At 29.4% G+C, this 21993-nt stretch overlaps 7 protein-coding genes and 3 non-coding genes across 10 annotated transcripts; 5 read left to right on the top strand and 5 right to left on the bottom strand.

Annotated features, from left to right (window-relative positions):
- Positions 1-148: 148 nt before the first annotated feature.
- Positions 149-2044, top strand: TBLA0G01140 (uncharacterized protein; the record flags this gene model as incomplete). Its single annotated transcript, XM_004181531.1, has 1 exon — positions 149-2044. One exon carries the CDS (start codon positions 149-151, stop codon positions 2042-2044), a length of 1896 nt encoding a protein of 631 aa, XP_004181579.1.
- A 649-nt stretch (positions 2045-2693) lies between these two features.
- Positions 2694-2766, bottom strand: TBLA0Gtrna7K. The gene has a single exon. It is a non-coding gene; the product is annotated as a tRNA-Lys (tRNA).
- A 782-nt stretch (positions 2767-3548) lies between these two features.
- TBLA0Gtrna8K lies at positions 3549-3621 on the top strand. Its single transcript has one exon. It is a non-coding gene; the product is annotated as a tRNA-Lys (tRNA).
- Positions 3622-6250: 2629 nt separating this feature from the next.
- Positions 6251-6323, top strand: TBLA0Gtrna9K. Its single transcript has one exon. It is a non-coding gene; the product is annotated as a tRNA-Lys (tRNA).
- Positions 6324-10639: 4316 nt separating this feature from the next.
- On the top strand, positions 10640-12967 carry TBLA0G01145 (uncharacterized protein; the record flags this gene model as incomplete). The annotated part of the gene is made up of 1 exon (XM_004181532.1): positions 10640-12967. The coding sequence occupies one exon, from the start codon at positions 10640-10642 to the stop codon at positions 12965-12967; it is 2328 nt and encodes a 775-aa protein (XP_004181580.1).
- A 1657-nt stretch (positions 12968-14624) lies between these two features.
- Positions 14625-15035, bottom strand: TBLA0G01147 (uncharacterized protein; the record flags this gene model as incomplete). Its single annotated transcript, XM_004181533.1, has 1 exon — positions 14625-15035. The coding sequence occupies one exon, from the start codon at positions 15033-15035 to the stop codon at positions 14625-14627; it is 411 nt and encodes a 136-aa protein (XP_004181581.1).
- A 1181-nt stretch (positions 15036-16216) lies between these two features.
- On the bottom strand, positions 16217-17155 carry RPP0 (60S ribosomal protein uL10; the record flags this gene model as incomplete). Its single annotated transcript, XM_004181534.1, has 1 exon — positions 16217-17155. One exon carries the CDS (start codon positions 17153-17155, stop codon positions 16217-16219), a length of 939 nt encoding a protein of 312 aa, XP_004181582.1.
- Positions 17156-17530: 375 nt separating this feature from the next.
- On the bottom strand, positions 17531-18064 carry ERV1 (flavin-linked sulfhydryl oxidase; the record flags this gene model as incomplete). Its single annotated transcript, XM_004181535.1, has 1 exon — positions 17531-18064. The coding sequence occupies one exon, from the start codon at positions 18062-18064 to the stop codon at positions 17531-17533; it is 534 nt and encodes a 177-aa protein (XP_004181583.1).
- A 1475-nt stretch (positions 18065-19539) lies between these two features.
- TBLA0G01170 (uncharacterized protein) lies at positions 19540-20376 on the bottom strand (the record flags this gene model as incomplete). The annotated part of the gene is made up of 1 exon (XM_004181536.1): positions 19540-20376. One exon carries the CDS (start codon positions 20374-20376, stop codon positions 19540-19542), a length of 837 nt encoding a protein of 278 aa, XP_004181584.1.
- A 409-nt stretch (positions 20377-20785) lies between these two features.
- THG1 (tRNA guanylyltransferase) lies at positions 20786-21502 on the top strand (the record flags this gene model as incomplete). The annotated part of the gene is made up of 1 exon (XM_004181537.1): positions 20786-21502. The coding sequence occupies one exon, from the start codon at positions 20786-20788 to the stop codon at positions 21500-21502; it is 717 nt and encodes a 238-aa protein (XP_004181585.1).
- Between the last annotated feature and the right edge of the window lie 491 nt (positions 21503-21993).

A 21993-nucleotide genomic window follows, 5' to 3' on the forward strand; every position in this document is an offset into this window, starting at 1 on the left:
CGACACAAATTATGAAAAAGATAAATTATTTGAGCTAATTTTATACCAATTATTTTTAAAAAAAGAGTGTCTTATATATAAATATGCATTTTTAAAGTTCTTAGATAAAGAATATTTTAAGTCTGTCCTTTTTTATAAAAAAAATAATATGGCCTCAATTGAACGGAGCCTAGGCGCTGAAAGAAGTGTTGTGCAAGATACAATTCGAAATTTTAATTTAAGAAATGAAAAACTAAAGCAACTTTACTCAAATGATAATCATCAATTAGAGAGTCCAAATTGTATAGGCTTGAATTGGTTAACTAGTCATTACAATGATCACAGGAATATAAATCATATTGATGGAGATCTTCTAATTCCGGAAGATATTCCAATATCCCCAATTATTAATGAAAAAAATGATACAATCGATATTAAAAATTCCCTTATACAACAAATTGATAACATTCAAATGCGTTTAGCCAACGTTATCTCATTATGTGCCATAAATAACAAGCATAAACTTACAGAAGATATTAGAGATACTTATCCAAAAAGTAAGGAAAAATTTCAAAAAACAGAGAAACAAATACTCTTAAAAGCTCCTAGCATTAACACTTTATTATTAGTTGATGAATTTCCATATCTAAGCAAAGAAGGAGATTCTGAATATATCTTTCTTAACCGAAATTTATCACACTTATCCCCAGATTTATCTATGTACCAGCATCACTCTGGTATCATTGAAAACAGGCAGACAGAGGATAATAGCTATTTACAAGAAGAACTAAAGTGCATTAATTCAAATCATATTTCATCTCCCGAAAAGATTACTGAAAATTTAATAATCCAGAAGCAAATTCCAAATCATGTATTCAAAATAAAAAGTCCAAATGTGCAATTTTTGACCCCAAATATTAAATCTCCTACCAACTTTACTGGCAAAGGTTTAGGCTATGAATCTAATAATGAGATTTTTGATATTTCCTCCATAACTTCTAGTGGCAGTTGTAGTAATTCAAGACTAGACTCTGAAGTTAATGAACAATCTTCCTATTTACAAGAGCATATTCCAGGAAATAATTACGACAAAGCCATCTTTAGTTTAACAGAGGTAAATTTGAATAAAAAGGTAGAGGAACTGGCTGAAGAAACAAAAGCTAAAAATAGAAATCTTTTTTATAAGACTAATATTGATGTTATCCAAGTAGCAAATAATTTTGACGATAATAAGATTTTACATGGAAACACCACATTATCAGACCGAAATCTTAAAACTATTGAAGCCCAAGAAGAAAGTAGAAATAACGAGGAAAATAAAGATGAACATTTAGAAAAAATTATTAGGTCTAAATATTTTGAACAAAATAAATATACTGACAAATATTTGGAGCAAATGAAATTAATTAATGAGGAGATTTTAGATTTTCATAACGGAAATCAAAGGCTTATTTCTTTACATCCTGAAGGCAATACTGCAACTGAATTTCATGCAAACAAAGGTCTACATATCGTTCATAATGGATCCAACAGTTCGGTACACAGCACTAATATTGAGAATGATGATAGTCAAATATTGAATAGCATAATCAAATCTTCTAAAATTAAAAAAGAGGTAGAAGAAATGTATGTAAAAATTGTTTCGGAACTGAAGAATAAAGTTGAATTAGATAACTCAATAGTCACGGAAGAAAGTATTCCGTCCAATAAACAAAATTGGTTCTCGTCAAAGCTTTCAAAACATTCTATGGGATATCTAAGGTGGAAATCAAAAAGTAATAGGGATGATTATTATGCACAGCATTTTAAAAGCAAACTAATCCAACGTGCTTTGAATGAAGATGTCAATATATCTGACCCTAGCCTAATAACGACTCAAAAAATCAAGTATGGTTTAAAAGATATTATTTTGGAGTTACTAGAGAAGAAAATGGGTTGTTACAATGGTACAGAAAATATTGAAAATAGAATAAATTGGCATAGTAAATATATTGATGAAGATAAATTGTTTTTAAAAGATTACATAAAAAATCAATGGCCAGAGTATTTTGGTGATTTGTTGTAATTCATAGTTTAAAAACAAGCATTGAAGAAATATTGTCACTATCAATAATCAATCTACTTCAACTTTGCTGTTTCCATAAAGATGTGCATTTCTGTATTCTTTAATAGAAAGATCGCTTTATGAAAAACAAACAAAAAGTTAAATATAGGTGAGCGTCCAACATATATATAGTACACTACATTACCACATATATCCTGGTAGAAATATTAGGCATCCCTTATAATATGAAAGAATATTATAGATTAGTATTGAAAGAAAATTATGGCTAACTTACTACAGATTTTAGAACCCTGAATTCAACCATTCACTTGCAGATCAACTCATTTTTTAAACTGCAAATTACCTTCTAATTTTCTCAGAATGAAAACTGTTCAACCTGTATCTTTTATTTTGTATCTTCCTTTTCCTAAAAAGGATAAGCAGGTTTTTTCTATAATCTTAAACAATACAAAAATATTATTCTACTAATTAATTGAACTGTCCTAATTATGGCACAAAGGAATAAAAAATATAAAATATATAGAAGATCATGACAACCTTAATCATTTTGCTACATTTATTCAATTGGAATTTCACTCACCAGTATTAAGTATTACCTTAATGGGTTCAAAATGTATCACGTGATCACATCGCAAATCTCGAAAAATAAAGCCCTGTAGGGGGATCGAACCCCTAACCTTGTGATTAAGAGTCACACGCGCTACCGATTGCGCCAACAAGGCTATTTTTCGTTGCTGATTGTTGTAGACGAGATTGACTTTATACTCATCTACAAGTTGCTAACTAGAAATTATACACAACACCGAGCAACTGCTAGTTGCATACCTGTGAATATCTGTTCGATGCATAATCTCTACTAGTTAGCCAGCATTACTCAAACTGTGCACTCCTACCCTTGTAAGTAAGTTTATAAACAGACCAATTAAAGTAAAATGAAAAAGCTGGCGTTGACCTTTGAAAAGTATTTAAAGGCTAGCTTTTCAGACTTAAAACATAAATTTATAGTTCTTTTATATAGTTATTTAGTTTAAGAAGAACAACAATTATATTCGTAAGTTCGAAGTATTAACTGGTGTTAAGTTAATAAGATTGTTAAGTTAAGTTTTGGTAGTTACTATTTAAGTGTATCGTACTCCTAAGTTGGTTTACAACACTGATATGACATAGTGATACTGTCAGTACACTGTGTCAAGGGTTAGGAGCTTACAAACCCTAACTAAATCAGAGACGTTCGTGTCAACATGTTGCTGCTGGAATATGATTATATCATTTTCTATTAAGTGGTAAAAGACTTTTATCACGTGACTTATTATTTAAGAAATATATTCATTTTAGTTATAGTATTTACTATATATTTCTAAATAAAGTAATCGTCTTTACATCTTAAACACTGTATAACAATGTCTAATACTCTTGAATCCCAGTATTATTTAATTTTTCTACTTTATTTATATTTACTGTTTTAAAATTTAATACTTTTTTTCTAAAAAAACAACAAAAACAGGCCTTGTTGGCGCAATCGGTAGCGCGTGTGACTCTTAATCACAAGGTTAGGGGTTCGATCCCCCTACAGGGCTTTATTTTTCGAGATTTGCGATGTGATCGCGTGACTATAGTAAACATCATACATGTATTCTGTGAAATTCATTGATTATCTTGCAGTCTAGTAGTTGAATATTTAAGATACCTGAATTTATATTGTTTTGCAACTGTACAGCGTTGAATGAACTCTACTAGCTTACTGAAATAATTTTTTACACCACTTTTTTTTATTTATTTTTGTGCCAAGTTAGCTAATTATTTCAAACAATCAATTTTTAAACCATCCAATAAGTCATCGGATTTATAAATATCCTCATACATCTTTGAGCTTCTTCAGTGTCTAGTTTTTTATTATATAAAACTTCAAAAACTTTTTTTTTCGAAACCTCTCATCAATTATTTTTTTTGTAATATATGAACTGTTCTTATTGTATTTAAATTAGATGTGTACTCAGCATTATCATACTGGGATTTAGCAGAGTAATTCATGTAGCATAAAGGTTCTTAAATTGTAAAAATTTGATATGGTGCTATTATAGCTGTATATACATACTTTCTTTATAAAAGTATTGGTTTTTAAGAAAATTAAATAGTATTTGATATTAATATAATGGTGCAAATTTAGAACATTTTAATTACATATATCATAGCTATCTATATTTGTTAATAAAATACGTCATTTATGTATAAAAATAAAGTAAACTTCAATTAGGAATATTTCTTTTTACTTTCAAAAGGCTTACACTTAAATTAATAAATAACTTAAATATGCCAGAACACAAGCAAGTTGATATTAAAACTGTGATAAAAATGTATTTTTTTTTTTAGTCAAAGGCTGTCAACATAGGAAAGAAATGAATAAAAATAAGAGTGTGATACAAACACTAGTATGGTGGTTCTCTTTAATATGTAGTTAAAATAAGGAGAAAGATTTTGATAGAGTTGAGAGACAGTCACTTTATACTTATAATAATAGAGGCAGTACTTATACGGGTCACTCAGAATGAAAGAAGCATGTAATATAATACAAGGTTTAGAGTATTGCTGTAATACTATGATATTACCTTGTTAGTTTTTTACCATGTTGTTAATATATGGGACAATGATGGTAAACTAGTACCGGTATGTAATTCGTTAGACACAGCATGTATTAGTATCCATTAATACTAGTATTGTAACTGGATCCAAGAGGGTAATTCTTAGTTATATGTCAACATTTTGAAGAATCCTAAGAAAATCAATAAAATTGTTTTCCAGCAAAAATATGTTTCTTATATAATAAAAATGAATCTCGACTTTGACTTTTAGATAAACTTTACATTAGAATAAACTTTATACTTAAATGAAGCAACTGAAACTTAAACATGTGAAACGTTATTTCCTTATTCATTTGGACAACGGTTCACTCCATTTTTTCCAAATATTTTATGGTATTTTAAGTAGATTGTAGATCAGGATAAGCTGAGTTCCTTTATATGGGCAACCTGTAAATATTGGTACAGTTTAGACATAACTCAGACTTCAGCAATTTACTAGAAAATTATATATTATTATTTTTCTAATTTTTTCCTAAAAAGATATTTTTTTATTGTTTAATTTTTACAAGCCTAGGTTGGTTCATACTTAAAGTATTAGTTAAGAAATATAAATATCATTTAGGGTTAAAGAACATTTATAAATGAAGTTTATTTTATTTCAATAGAGAAAAAACATATTTTTAGATGAATATTGATGTTTATAAGGTATAAAAAAGAAGTAATCCAATATTACATAAAACAACCATTATAAAGTAATGTCAGACTCTCTTAAATTCCAATTCAGGCATTAAATGTAACTAATAATTGGGCTACTTTATATACAATGTAAATTGGCATGATAAAATCATCTCATGTAGACGATATACCTATGTAGGATTGCCGAGATCATGTTGAAACATATTGGCGTTAGGACCTGTCGTAAGTACATAATATTTAAAGTTAGATCTCACATTATGTATCATGTGTCTCATTAGACCCACCACTGCTTGATATAATACAACATAAATATGTTAAATGGCGATCAGATTAGTATGTTGCAGAGAGAACTATAACCATGCTTCCTCTTAATATTATTACTTATTTATCTTCTAATTTACAAATCAATCTAGTTGTTTATGGGTATCATTTTATATAGAAACTGGAATGGGTGTCGATTCCTGCTAACATGGCGACTTCTAATTTATTTAGGGTTTTTCAGCTTATACCCCTTGACATATATTGCGGCATTGACATTCCTCTCTAATTCTTTCTTTATAACCAAAAATTGTTGTAATACGAGACTGACAGGACAAGGATGGTGTTTCAGAGTTCGGATGGTACTGAGATCGGTAGTTACAGGTTGTACTACACAAGATTATTGTATCTCCCATTGGTCCTTCTCTATATAGTATATAATAGTATATTGATCTATACATGCTCTTTATATACTTCTTTAGAGCTGGACAGTTCTGGGTCCATAGTTACAAGATGCGGTACATTCATTGAAACCTGGGTGTCATTCTTACTAATAGGTTTCCGAGATGAACCAGAAGTGGGTGAAGATTCAGTGGTTACAGTTGATGTTCCAAGTATTACGTGAAAGGCGACGGCACTTAAATGGTTTTAAAACAAAAGTTCAAAAAAACAAGCCTTGTTGGCGCAATCGGTAGCGCGTGTGACTCTTAATCACAAGGTTAGGGGTTCGATCCCCCTACAGGGCTTTATTTTTTCAAGATTTCTGATATAGTCACGTGATACATTTTGAACCCATTAAGGTGATATCTCACATAAATTTAAGGAATTACTGAAGTGTTTGAATCTAGTAGTCATAGAAATTAACCTAAATATATAATTTAATTAAATATGTTTCTTATCTTAGATCATTTTTGTCTCTAGCAAATTGAGTAACATATTTTACTTGGTTTTTAGAGATCTTGTTGACATTAGTAATTAAGATTATGTTAAACAAATATAAAGTTATTAGCTGTGTTTATTAATAACGTTATATACATGTCCTTTTCTTTTGGATCTCTATTTGAACAGCATTTGAACAGCTCAAAATATTTGTGCACATTGTTTAACATTTTAGTTAAGTTATTTGTTGAATAATGCTTATATTTATTTAGGAAAGGTAATATATAATATACAGTATATACACTGAATATTTGGAACTACTGGGGTAATTTTGTGGTAATTTATACTTCAAAGAATGGACAGATCTTCTATCGAAATATTGGTTGTCTTATACTAAAATGGAGTCCATTGATTCTTAATATTACTAACTGAGTATTTTTATTAGTGGGCCGCGTATGCTTAATTCATGTTGGATTATTACACATATTAAGTTGTTATTAGTAGTTATATATATAAAGCCACAATTATGACGACATTAAGTTTTTGTTAGCCATTAGCATAAAACTATAGCTCTGACACAACTATTGTCCGAAGTTTATGGTCAGGTTTGTTCTCCCCATGCAAGAATTAAAAATTTGAAAGTGTCATCTTCATGGTTTGGTAAGGTATGATTCATGTGGGTATTTGACTGCAGTTTGTTTTTTTTGGAATTATTGTTTACTTGTTGGTGAAAATTCGCCCTGTTAAACAATGTGTAAAAGGAGTAATGTTAAAAAAATGTTAAATGGAAATAAATAAAACTATTCTTTATTGAACAAAAAATATTAATTTTAGTATAACGTTACAAAAAATTTAAATTTTTATTGAAAATAAATGTTATTAGATATAACAGATCTTTATACGTAAACTGGTAATAATTACTGGTTAAGGATAGAAGAAAGGTATAATGTACAAACAATACTAATTAAATCCCAATTAGATATTGCTAGAAATAACTAATAATGTGAGTGTTTCCTAATAGAAAGATATTTTCTAAAGACAAGATAGTTCAGAGTTAAATGAATTAGTCAAGTTCCCTAATAATATAAATTATTGGAAGTATAAGTTGTATTAATATTAGAGTCCGACATTATTTAGAGAATAATTCTGTTGCTAACAGTAAGGTTATATTATGGAAACCTCCTACCCTTCTGAGTAGGAATAAAATATATAAAAATAAATGTAAGAAACACAAGCTTATAAACGAATTTATGCAGGCTATTTATACGTTTCAATTTTGGACGGGGAGAGCCAATTCGTGTTCTATACCTAATGAAAATATTTTCACTTAGTTTACCTGATTAGTTTACCATGATAATTATAATTAGATATATAATATTATGACACATCATTTACTGTAATAGTTAATCTTATGACACATGAATTACATAATTGAGATTTTATTAGTATTATTATTTGTACATCATACTCTTCTATTATTCCTAAACTAGTATTTATTACTTGTTTACGCATAAAGACCTGTTATATTTATTAACATTCATTTTCAGCAATAAAAGCTTGTTTTAATTTTTTTACATAATAGATAGACGAGCAGTAATCTGAAAATTTGTCAAATCTTTATGACATCGTTTGTTCTTATAAATGTCCTCCTCTAACTAAATAATATATATAAAACTATACAAGTATATAAAAACGAACTCTATTTATATTCCGAGAAATACAGGTTGTATAAAAATATCACTTACTACGTAATATTTTACGCTCAACAAAGTAATTTTCTTTTATCAATATTGTTTTGAAAAAGTATAGTCATAAACTATTTTATCTATAAAGTTTCCCGAATTAAACTAATCTTGATGAAGTTAGTTTTTTTTTAAACCACTTGGCTTTAGTAGTTAGTTGTTAACAAATAAACTTACTGAATTTGTCAACTGTGTTCTCTACAAAATTTAGTATAGAGCTCTTGCCAAAAATATATATATATCTGTATGCTAAGAATACGCGCCAGGCAAAATTTCATTTTCTCATTTGTATGGCCAAACGAAGCAGAATTGTATAACACGGCGCAGGAAACAGTCGAGAAATAATTTAAAAATACAAGAAAATCGGTTGAAAAATTGGAGTATCCATTCGAGTAGCCATTGATGTATTTAATTCATATGTATTATTATTATTATAAAAGAAGATAATTACAATACAAGGGGATACCTAATAATTTATTTATATTATATGAGCTCATTAAATATTTCTTTTTATACTTCTGTTTATGCTTTGAAAGTTGCAGTATATAAAAAGCTTGTATATAATTTAAATTACGAGGGATGAAGGCTAGGATCGTTGAACTGGTTAATAGGATGCATTTCAAATGTATTACAGCTTTGATTAATATAGAGCATGGGGGATAGACTACTCCGAATATATATTTATCTTTTAACTTCATATATAATTGTTCAGATAATACATATTACTGTCCATACATATTAATAACAAGAATTCTTCATAATTGGTAAGCCGTATCTTGTGATCTTATGATGGAATTTCCTGATACCATCTAATATGAGATTTCATTTTTAAATAGAATAGAAATTTTTTCATATTATTAAAGTTAACTAAAATAAGTATAAGTATCATCCCCATACATTTTACTAATTTATTTGTGCTATTGAACATTAAACTCTATGTTTTTAAAGTTGCCCCTGATCCATTTTGTTAGGAAATATTAAGCTTTTCTTCAATTTATACTCCAAGTGTTTAACCAATTATCTGGGTTTAGTTAAATAGTTACTTATCCATTTCTCAGTCCGAAATCACGAAAGTGAGCTATAGCCATAAAAATGAGAAAATAATCTGTTCGCATTTGTTACCTCTTTGGTTCTCAATACCATTTTTCAATTTCCCTCCAAAATTGTATTGGCAACCTGTAAGACAACGAGAATCAAGAATTTTGTCAAAAAGTTTAAAAACCATTAGACAGTTAGTTGCACACTATATACCTCTCCATACTAAAAAATTTCTCACTAGTTACCAGATTATTGCTGTAACCGAAATTTAATTTTTATACATCAAGTTGACTACTAATTTTATCGAAACCTCTGTGAAAAAATTTGTGAGTTTCCCAGCTGCCAATTTGGAGGCACCAGCAAATAGGTGTCAGCAATTCTCAATTGGGCCAGGTATGTAGCAAAAAAATTAGTTAGCGATCGATTATATTAATATACAGTAACATATAGGGGTCTAATATATAAGATGAATATTTTTTAGGTTGAAAAAAAATAAGAAATTTTTTTTTTCTTCTCAAATATTTTGTTGCAGAATCAGATCTGATGAAATTTTGAAACTAAAATGGTAAAATAGGCTGGCATACCAACTAAACAAAAAAAATGCAAACAAGAACATCACTTATAATCAACCAATGGACAATAATATTGCATCCAAAAAAAGATCAAATAATCACGAAAGGGATCTGTTTAAGAAGATAAGACTGGAAGATTCTGCTCTGCAGTTGTTAGAGAAACTCAACAAAAAGTGTATTACTTTATCAAAAGAAAGTGTAAAAAAAGATAAAGCTATCAAAGAACTAACTAAGAAAGAGATAGTTTCATTGAACAACTGCAAAGCGATTTAGAAGTATTATCGCAAGAAATTGTCACAGAAAAAGAGAAGGCAAATAAAGTTGTTGAAGAGCTTCAAAATGTCATAGCTAATTTGCAACACCCGTCAGGTAATAAAAGGATCATTCCTATTGCAAGACATAAAAGGTCAGATATTCGCTTTTCTTATATTTCTTGTGATGAGGTTGATGACACTCCAGATATCATTAATGCTTTTTTGGAAAGAAATCAAAATAATAGCTCAGCGTATGCAATCGTAACTGAATTAAACTCTATATTACAAATTGAAGGGGGTATCAATTTTGGTGAGCAAATAGTATCTAAATTCTCGTTTGGATGGGACTACTTTTTTTTTCTTTTCTTTGTTCATACTATGCTGTTAATCATGGTGAAATTGTAGTCCCATCCAAAACTGTATACAAATCAAATATTTATACGGTTTATCAGTACCCAAGATGTTACCATTGCAATAAAGAATTATTTATTATAACTTCGGGTCCATTAAAGTCCAAAACATTCACAAGGATGATTTCCCTCATGTTTGTAAATGGGAATCAGTAATAAACTATCAAATGTCTACTGCTACTGAGAGTAAAAAAGAAATTTTAAATGAAATTAAAACAAATGGTGCAATTTTGAGATATGATGTTCATGATTTGAAAGGTATGATAGAATTGTTTGATATTAGAAAAAAATATTTTGGTAAATTCATTCAACATCTCTTACTTTTCATTGCTATCTCATTTAATAGAAATAATGCTGATGGCACTATGAGAATGAGGCAAAGAAAACTTGTATACCACATCTTGGACATTTTGAAAGATGTCTATAAAGTTAGTTCGATGAAAGAAAAACTTCTTGAACATAAAATTCCTATAATAGATATTTTGGGAAAGTTTAATCAACAAGACAAGATATTGCAAATGGATAAAACTATTTTACATTTTGAAAAAAATATGAGAGACACTATCAATTATAATATTAAATACATGGGATTAAATGATGGATACGAAGAAGCACCTATGACTATCGACAATATTGGTTCAACTATTGTTTGCTTGAAAACGATAAATCCAAGTAATCTTGCATATGGGATATTTATGCTGTACGATAATTCTAAGAAGGTTTTTGGAAATATTGAATATCCTGATTGTGATGTGATATTGAATGTTGTGATTAATGGAGAAGAGTATGCAGATGAAAATGGTACTGAAGGAGAAGATGATGATGAAGAAAATGAGGAAGAAAATGATGAAGAAAATGATGAAGAAGATGAAATAGAAGCTTCAGAGTTTGACTCGTTGAAATNNNAGTTCAATAGAATTACTAATTCATTTGATAAGAGGTCCATTTTGAGGGAATCTATTTCAGAATCTAGGATTCCTAAAGCAAATGTCAGAAAACAACAACTATCTGATGAAATAAGACATACTCGAGACTTCCTTAATCATCGTATTGGTCATATTAAGAATATGTCAAACGATTCAAGATTGGACTCAATAGCGAATGAGAAAAATATAGTTCCTACGTTTTTATTTGTATCTACAAATGTAGATTGGACCATTTTGAAAGATAAAATTATTCCAATTGTGTTAGTTGATTCTACATTTTTGAGAGGTGAATTTAAATATATGTATAACATTATTGGTATGACCACTGATAATCGTGTCTTACCTATAGCTCATTTATTTTCTACGGAGTGTGGAGAATCTTCCATTGGGGTTAAAATGTTAATTAATTTGACACATAAATATGTAAATTTAGACTGGACACAAATGGAATATATGTCAGATCAAGGCAGGGCAATGGAAAAAGGTATAAGAGCTTCCACAGGTCATTTTCCATTGACTTGTGGAACAAATTTGTTGAGAAACATAAAAAAATATACCAAAGGTAAAGTCGTCAACAAATTTCGTAAGCTGACGTATACACTAGATGAAGTTGAGTATAATCAGATATCTGAAAAACTCTTGTCTTGTTTTTATACCAAGAATAGGAAATTTAGTAATAATACCTACAATAAGATTAAAACCTATGCCTGTTTATTTGCCAGAAGAAAAAGAAAAAAGCCTCATTTTGAAATATTTACTTCCAATAGTGTTAAAGTTTGGCACTCCAGAAGCAAAACAATCAAAAATGGTAACTTTATGAATTTATTTATAAATGTTGCCTTCTGTGACGCAAATTGTTACAATAGATTGTTAAAAGAAAATTCATTGTCTCACAATGAATTAACCAAATACGGTATTACATATATCAGTATGAATATTGCATTAGCATTACACTTTGAATATGCAGCTAGGCTTCCAAATGGATCTTATGCTGTTAAAGTTGTTGGTTTCAAGGATCAGCTATCTTTGAAAGAAACATATGAGAAATACTGTAAAGTATTATCCAGCTCAAAAACGTATGCTTCTGTTCGGGACTCTTATATTAACAGCTTAGTTCCAAAAGATTCTATGTACGCTGAGGTAACGAGATATCAGTGTCAAATCTGTTATGAAGGTTCTGGGCTTTGTATCTGTCCTCATATGATAACAATTTTACTTGCGGAGTGCCGTGATATTACGCATAGAAAGTTGCGCCAAGAACTGACCAATATAAATACCACTAACTTTGCAGCATATCTAATTTCATATTTTGGATTAGAAAGAGTGCTAAAATCCCTTAAAGTTCATGATGTACTTTACAATGGATTCCGTCAAATAGGTTCTGAACAAATTCAAACTTCATATATTAATGTGGAGGATGTAGTTGAAATACGTATCTTTGCCGCCGATGTCACCAAAATTATGAATATGGAACAAAATTCATTCAATACATGCTCTAGTGGTCCCTATGACATCTTTACGTATTCTATTGGTGAAGTGGAAAGGTATCATAATTTTCATGATAATTGAGTTCTTATTTTAAATATTTTATTTTTTATCTCTAGCTCATTTTGTTTATTAATTTCTTGGAGTTCAGATCATTTATCATTTAATAAATGTATGATAATACTGTATATACCAAGAAAAACACTAAATGATAATATACATAAAACTTCGGCTCATTAATGGACAGATACTCAGCCCAAGCTATATAGAAAATGAAGTTTATAACGTTTTAAGTGGATATATGTAACCGATTACTCAGATAATATGTATATCATATATCACTTTAAATATCAGTTAACTGAATATATTTATCCTCTTTAGAATTCTGGTGTAACAGATAATTTAACTCTTCTTTTTAACTTCATACAAAATTATCCGAATATTGATAGTTAACGACTCCTAATGTACGAGTTCCAATTCATATTTAAATAATTATTGAATTATCAAAGAAATATTAATGCTTGTAATATTACTGTAGTACTTATCATATATAAGGAACTGAAGAATGTTGAGTTATAGAAAAAGCTATACCATCTGCTATTGATTAAGGTAGTTAAAATGAACAATAGATATCTAATTTAAATAATTCTAAAGATCCTGATTATGGTTAAAATTTCAACTTTTAAACCACTATCTTCTAATTTATTTCAATCTTTGATGGCATTTATTATCATTGATAAACTAATAGGCTCCATGATTCAAAAAGGAAATTCTTTTTATATTATAGATTTATAAGTTTTAAGCTACATTAAAAGGTGAATAGTAACTGAAACATGGTAGTAAAATGATGCCATATGAAAAGTATAAGGGTGTGTTGTTTCTTCTTTTAAAGTTTGGCATATCGATAGATATAATATCGTTAAACATTCCTATCATATCTTTTACCTAGAAATACATAGACTTGGCTGAGTGGATAGATAGCAATTACTTTGATATTTTGAATTCATTTCTTAGTCTATACATCTTATCAAACATAACAATACTAAACTTATCACAATATTCTATTTACTGTTTTTAAAGGTAATAATGGAGCTATCTTGTTAGATATTTAATACCATGAAATATATCGTAGCAAATGTACTCTATACACTTTTATTCCAAACGATATTATACCTGTTTTTATAGACTGTCTCTTATATTGTTATAGAAGATGCCAATAGCCAATTGAATATCCTAAGATAGAAAGATTCTTACAACGGTTCCCCACAACAGCAAAGTTCAACCCCAAGGTGGCAACGAGAATTCTAAGTTGAACTTACTTTGCTAAAAATGCAACGATTAAGATCATTCCCCTGATCTACGGTTACCTCTTTGGACAATAACAATAACACCTGTAAATTGTCACTTTTGGGACTCTTGAAAAAATACGACCAAGGTTACCCAGTCTCTTTATATTTCCCACAGTACGCGATAGCAAATAAAAAAATAATTGTCAGTTTCCGGTTACCTCTCAATATTCCATACTTTCAATTGCTATAACTTTTGCTTTTTATGATGTCTATTTTTAGAATATATTTTTATTTAACTAACGTACCTATAAACAAAAATAAAATGTTTCAAAAAATTATTAAGCCGGTATGTATTTAGACTAGATAAAAACTATACAGCTTAGAGTAGTAGTTTTGGTATGTTGTGAAAGTGAATGCAAAATTAGATTGAAAGTTATAAATGTTTGAAGAAATTAGCATGAGCATCCCTTCTTTGTAGGACATTTGCATTCTTCACACTTGCATGGAGAGCAAGAGCCGCATTTAGCTGAAGCACAGGTACAATCTTGGCATGTACAACTTGAATCTTTACTGCCATTACAGTTGCAGGCAGTGCTCTTTTCAGCTGAGCATTCACAATTGTTTTTTACCTCAGGACATTCACAATTGTCTTTTTTCTCAGAGCATTCACAATTGTTCTTTGGCTTTTCTGAACATCCACAGTTATTATTGTTCTTTTCAGAACATTTGCAATCTGTGCATTTGCAATCTATGCATTTACATGATTTTCCTGGGCATTGAGAACATTCACATGTTGAACATTCACAGACATTGCATTGGCAATCTTGGCAGTTGTTACAGTTTGAAGTATTAGTTGAAGACATTGATATTAGAGGATTTTGTGTTATTTTATTGGTGTAGTATTTTGTTGATGATATCTTATTCTTTACAATAAAACTAAACTTCAAATATAATTTTTCCAAAAACCAAGGTTCTTGCTTCTCTTTTATATCAAATATTTTTCACTCATTGCGTATTATTTGCTGTCATCGATGATCAGTGCGAAGTTTTACAGCGAATCTCTCGCGCCAGCAATATGCCGCACTAGATTCCCACAGCCAAAACTCCGCAAATTGAAAAAAAAAGCACAACCTGTCAGTAAAAATATCTTAAACATTAGCCTAATACATGCTTTAAGATATTGAGTCTAATTTGACCCCTTCATTTATGTTAGGAATATCTTAGTAATGATTTACTTGAATTTTTTTTCTTAGGACGATGGATACTGATTTCCAAATTTAATATCTTTTTTGAATGTAAAGTTGATCTAATGAAACAGATAGATGTATAAGTTCATTCTTGTATTAAATAATTTTGTATCAAAGGCTAAGCTAATGAGCTTAACACACTAATATATATTTAATTATACATATTCATGCGAATAGCTAGGATAGTTAATCTTGTTACGGCTTTAAACTGTTTATAAAATTTCAAATCTAATGCTTATGATTTTATTTTTAAAAGAGGAATTTGTACTTATATTAAGATTATCTAATATTTGATACTCATATCTTTCGACAGAGCTGAATGTAAAATTGATGTCTATCTGAGCTCAAGATCGCAAATTATTAAACAATAATCCATTATTCATCAAATGAGATAATATTTTTACATTAGTTTTAAAAAATTTCAAATTGAATTCTAAGCAGCAATCCAGACGTTGGTTTTATCTTTTATAAGCACCAGGAACTAATCACGTTAGATTTACATTGCCTAAACTATTTTACCCCAAAGTTAGAATCACTCCTGGCGTATTAAATATAATTCATAGTAGCCAAGACATTTTTCTGATATAGTAATTTTTGTAACTTGTACAATACAATGACTACCTCAAAATTTGCATCTTTCGAGTATTAGGCAATTTAATGTTTTCCAAGAATATATATTTAATAATTATATAGATTAAGAAAAAAAATTAAATCGGATGCTAATTGTTTTTTTAGTTATAAACGATGAAATATGAAAATAAAATTAATATAAGTTAAGGAATTAAACTTCAAATTTTTTAATCGAATAAACCGAAACCCATGTCATCATCTTCAGATTCTTCATCTTCTTCAGCGGCAGCGGCTGGAGCAGCATCAGAAGAACCGCTAGCGGCAGCAGCGGCTGGAGCAGCAGAAGCGTATTTTTCTGGGTTTTCAATTCTATCCATCAATTCTTCAATTTCTGGGTAGATGTACTTAGAAGCAATAGCGACGGCTAATAAGTCCTTGTAGTTGTTGATCAAAGTGTGACCAACAGATGGCAAGGTTGGGTAACCAACAGCCAAAGAAACAGCAGAAATGGTAGAGACGGCAGAGACAAAGTGGCCAACCAATTCTTCGTTGGTGATATCCAAGATAGAAGCTGGGAAAGTTTGACCGTTGTCGTAAACTTGAACAACAGTTAAACCGTAGGTGAATGGAGAAATGTTTAACAAGTTCAATAAGGCAGCTTCGGATGGACCGACCTTGTTACCGGCTTCAACGACCTTAACATCGGAAACAATTTCAATAGTACCTCTGGCAATCTTGGTTGGAACACCTAAAGCTTGGAAGAAAGAGGTCTTACCTGGTTCCATACCGGTGTTGACGGCAGTAACCCAGATATCTTCTGGAGCAATAGCACCAGCTCTGGCTGGAGCAGCAACCTTGTTGGAGATAATGACTTCTTTAATTTCTTGTAAAGAATCGTTGGTGAAAATGAAACCAACGTTACCTCTGACGAATGGTAACAATTTTTCCAAATCTGGCAAGTCATTGACGAAACCTCTGATGGCTCTTCTGACCATGGTGTTCTTACCCATTAAGACGACACCTCTGCCTCTCAAGTTCTTTCTGACTTGATGCATTTGTTGAGAAGAAACATTGTCAACACCAACAATGAAGATAGACTTGTATTCTTCAAAGTATTCTCTTAATTTGTTGAAATATTCAGTTTTCTTTTCTCTGACGCTTCCCATTTTCAAATTTATATATTTGCAGGCTGTTTAAAAGGTACTTTCCTTGAAATCTAAAACAAAAAATACATTATTTGTTTAAAAATTCCTATTTTCAAATACTTTTTTTTTCATTTGAGTATTATCATCGCTATTTGATGGATATCTTGAAAATTTCAAAATTCACGATTTTTGAAAATTTCAAATTTGACCAGTCCGAAACTTCTTCGAATTGAAACTTTTTTAGAAAAACGAATTGGAAAAATTACTACTGGGTGTAAGGATGAAAAACAGTCCTCAAATATACAATTGTATGTCTTAAATATTTTTAATCCCAAAAATTTAAATCGTATCTAATAAAATTGTACGTGGTGATTATTCATATATTTATACATAGATCTACTTAGTCTCAGGATCATCCCAGCCATCCTTCCAACGTTGTTGCCAGAAATTGCAATCGAATTCTTCTTTATTCAATTTTCTGTTGACAGAGTTATGAGCTTCACACATCCACCGACTTAATTCTTCACGAGATTCAACTTTTGGTGCATTTTCTCTAATGTATTTTTCAAAATCTTTGGCACACCAATCACAAGGGTAAACACGTGAGAAAATATTCAAAAAAGATTTCATATCATCTTTCTCTCTTGGAGTAGGTTGTTGAGGATATTTAGCACTCATTGTATGTAGAAAAGTCCATGACGAAGCACCTAGCTTACGAATGTCGGGTGGATCTTCCTTGTAATATGTTTTTGAGCCAGGTATCTTCTCTAGTGCTACACCAGCGATAGCAAGAGATGTAGCAGACTTAATATTATTGAAAAGACGTCCTGTGGCACTTTGAAAATCCTCTAGAGTGTTACATGTTCTACAGGGCTTACCATTCTCATCTAAAATGATTCGAGGCTTCGTTTGAGGAGGTTCGTTTGCCATTCTATGTGTTTCTGTCGTTATATTTATTATATGGTAAATATTAAGTTAAGGTATAAGTTTAATGTCGTATTGTATGACCTTTTTTTATATGCTTTTCTGTGAAGTTTACTTCAACATGTGACATATTCAACTAGTGTACTGTAAAAGTACGTGGCGATTACTAATAAAGAGCGCCAAAATACGTTCCCTTAAAGAACGAATTTCTTAATCTCCGATTGAAAAATTAGCACATTTACATATATATCTCAATAACATATATAATAAACCTAATCTGATTGCTAGCTTACTATAAGATATATAAAGTTTTAGAATACATACATTAAGAAAATATGCAAAGAATAGCTAAGTTTATGCATAATCGCATTGTTTATTATTTTTTTTTTCTTTAAGTGTTCAATAAGGTTTTTCAAATCGATATTATGAGATATTTAATTTACCATGAGTAGACTATCAAACACTGTGGATTTATAATGCCATGGCATAAGAGTCTAGAAAAATCCAAGAAAAAATGCTTTATTTTAGCCCTAATAATTTTATTTCCTTGGAAACTTTATTCGGTGGAAGATATTAAAAAAATATTTTTCACCGAAGGCTATAAAAAGGCATTGAAATTTTGAGTTTTTTTAATATTCAATTTTTCAAACAGTGCAGCATCAAAAAGGAAAGTAACGTCTTAGCATGGTATAAGGGTTATATTCTCCAGTTGGAAAGTATAATATATTATCTGTAAAGACAATTTTGGATTTTACCACTTTATGATTGAAAATTTTTGTAATTTACTTTTTTATTTCAATTATATTTTGCATTTAAAATGATTATAAAACTTTTTAGCCCTGACTTTGTCAGAGCTTTGTTACTGAGGATGTATATGCAGGACATATTGTTAATTAGGAATTCTTCGTTTATGATTTCATAGAATGCAAGGAAAATTGAAACTTTGAAAAGTATATTGAAAATTTATTAATTATTTTGTAGTATTTGTTTATCATGAGTTCATGGTAGATCATTGATAATGGAATTTTGCTTCTAAGTACTTTAATTGTTTTTAAGATTTTATTTTAACTGATGAATAGGCTTCCACGTCTTTTTTTATCCGACGATGATTCTCAAGAATATGTGTCTGGATTATACATGCATCACCATCTGACTCTTCTAGAATCTTATTTTATTTTGCTTCTAAGAAAATTGTAATTATCTGTGATTAAATGACAAACATTTGATCTTGTTTATAAAATAATTCGAAATATTTATTGTGATGATAAAACTATTTTCAGTTCTGCTTCTGAACCAAAAATATCATGAAGATAACCAATTTTACCAAAACATTTCTGAAATAAATATTCAAATTATATTGTTTTTTCTCTTGTCAATAAAATTATTATATTAAGATTATACCTACTATTTAGCTTGTTGGTAAACCTATTGAAAGTCGTAACTATAAAAAAATAAATTAAAAACGATAGAAGGTAGCTAATTTAGGCTGTAGCTTTATAAGCTTCTTGTCTCTTTTCACGCTTTTCTCTATTTTCCTTTAAGAAAGTTTTAAGCTTTTCCCATTGCTTCTTCTTACTCTTTGGCACAACTTTATCCATTTTAATTAAAATTGATAATACAGTAAATTGAAGATATGGTGAGTAAATTAATCTTAACCAGAAAATACCCAAATATAGTATTAAAGAGACACCTGCTGTACCATATTTCATCAAAAAGGTATCTAGAAATAATGTAATCATTAAGAATACTTCTGAATAAGCAATCAATTTTAAGATCTTGGAATGCTTTCTTGCAACGTCACTATTCAATTTATCATCAACTTCGTTTGTCATTTCATATTTCTTATTCATTAAATGAATTAAACTGTTTGCCATTAAAGGTAAGATTCTATAAAATGACTTACCAAATGTAAATAACCATAATAAAACGATCATTAAAGTTTGGAAATTTTCACTACTTAATAAATCATACCATGTTGGACTCCAACCTTTACAATTTTGTTTCATTGTTGTACTGTAAGCTAAAACACCGCCTACCAATGCTAATCTATATAGAATTTGTGGAGCCCATTTTAATAATTTATGAAACCATCTAGTACCAGTAACAATTGAATATTCGGATTTAGATTTTAAGAATAACCACTTAATATCACGATATTTAAAAAATAATATAGCATGATAAAAATATGTTATACTAAATATTAGACCCAATACAAGCATCATTGAATGACCGATTGTCCATAGTAACTTTTCTTGAGCTAAGGGATCTTTTTTCTTTTCATGAGACTTTTTTTTAATAACTTTAATCTTGCGTGGCATTTTTAAAATGTTTTTTGTTTTATAATACAATAAAAATACGTTTATTTATTTTTAATAAATTGTTATTCTAAGCTCAAACAAATAAAAATATCTTAAAATATTGGTTATGGGGTTTGTTTACCATTTTATCTTTTTTTATTACTATTGGATAGTTATATTATTTTTTAAATTTCAAAATCCTTGAAATTTCAAATTTCAGGGAACCGTTTTGGGCGATTTTTTTTCACCCCGAAAAGGGTAAATTAAAAATACTAAAATTTAGAAAATCGATGAGATGAGATGAGAAATCTGAAGAGTGTAGCATCATTAACATTAAGAAAGCAGCTTATGTTATTCATCTTTACACAGAAAGGTCGGAGTACTTCGAATAAGCATATAGGTAGGTAAAATATATCAAGAAAAAAAGAAAATGGCAAAATCTCGGTTTGAATATGTTCGTCAATTCGAATCTCAAAATCTGTTACTACCTCAGACTTATATAGTAGTTAGAATTGACGGTAAAAAGTTCCATGAGTTTTCCAAATTTTATAATTTTAATAAGCCTAATGATGAAAGAGCATTAAAATTGATGAATGCATGTGCTAAAAATGTTGTACTGACTTATAAGACAGATATGATTTTAGCATTTGGTGAAAGTGATGAATATTCATTTATCTTAAAAAAAGATTCACAATTATACAATAGGAGATATGACAAACTATCTACATTAATTGTATCACTTTTTACATCAAATTATGTCCATTTATGGCCAAAATTTTTCCCTGACGTTCAATTAAGTCCTAAACACTTACCTTTTTTCGATTCCAGATGTGTTTGTTATCCAAATATTGCCACCATTAAGGATTATTTAAGTTGGAGGTTCGTTGACACTCATATCAACAATTTATATAATACTGTTTTCTGGCAATTAATTCAAGTATGCGGTATGACTAATCAAGAAGCTGAAGATAAATTATCTGGTACCGTAAGTAGTGAAAAACAGGAAATCTTGTTTACAGATTGTAAGATCAATTATAATAATGAACCAGAAATGTATAAGAAGGGTTCTTTAATTACAAAAAAGGGTGAACTTTTACATATTGACGTAATTAAACAAATAGATGAACTGTTTAAAGGCTTCGAATAGTCACCTTTAATAAAGGTAACTCAATTTTAAGTTTATTTAACTACATAGGAAAATGGCATATATTATAAAAATCATAGATCTATTTGATTCACAAAGCAATGCTACGTGGAATAATTTTAATGAAATATTTATCAGAATCTCTTACAAAGGGAAAATTTTTCATTCTTCCCTCATTCCATTTAGGAGCCTAAGTAATCTTTTTGCCATAAATGGCTTCAATTTCTTTACAAAAGGCTTTAAGATTTTCTTGAGCTAATGCAAATGTGGCAATAATCTTGGGGTTGTTTATTAATATTGTGATAAGCAAAGCCCTTATCATTTTCAGTACCCCAATTATAAGTCAACCCCCAGAAACTTTCTTCTGAGACAAATTCATTCCCTTCAGAATAAGCTAAAAAGTATAAACTGAAGTTTGCAGTTGGAAAATCGTATTTATTATATAATTCCATACCTAATACATTTGTATAACATTCTAATGTTGGATTTGTATT

This window comes from Henningerozyma blattae, chromosome 7, assembly GCF_000315915.1.
Source record: "Henningerozyma blattae CBS 6284 chromosome 7, complete genome".
Classification (NCBI taxonomy): Eukaryota; Fungi; Ascomycota; class Saccharomycetes; order Saccharomycetales; family Saccharomycetaceae; genus Henningerozyma; species Henningerozyma blattae.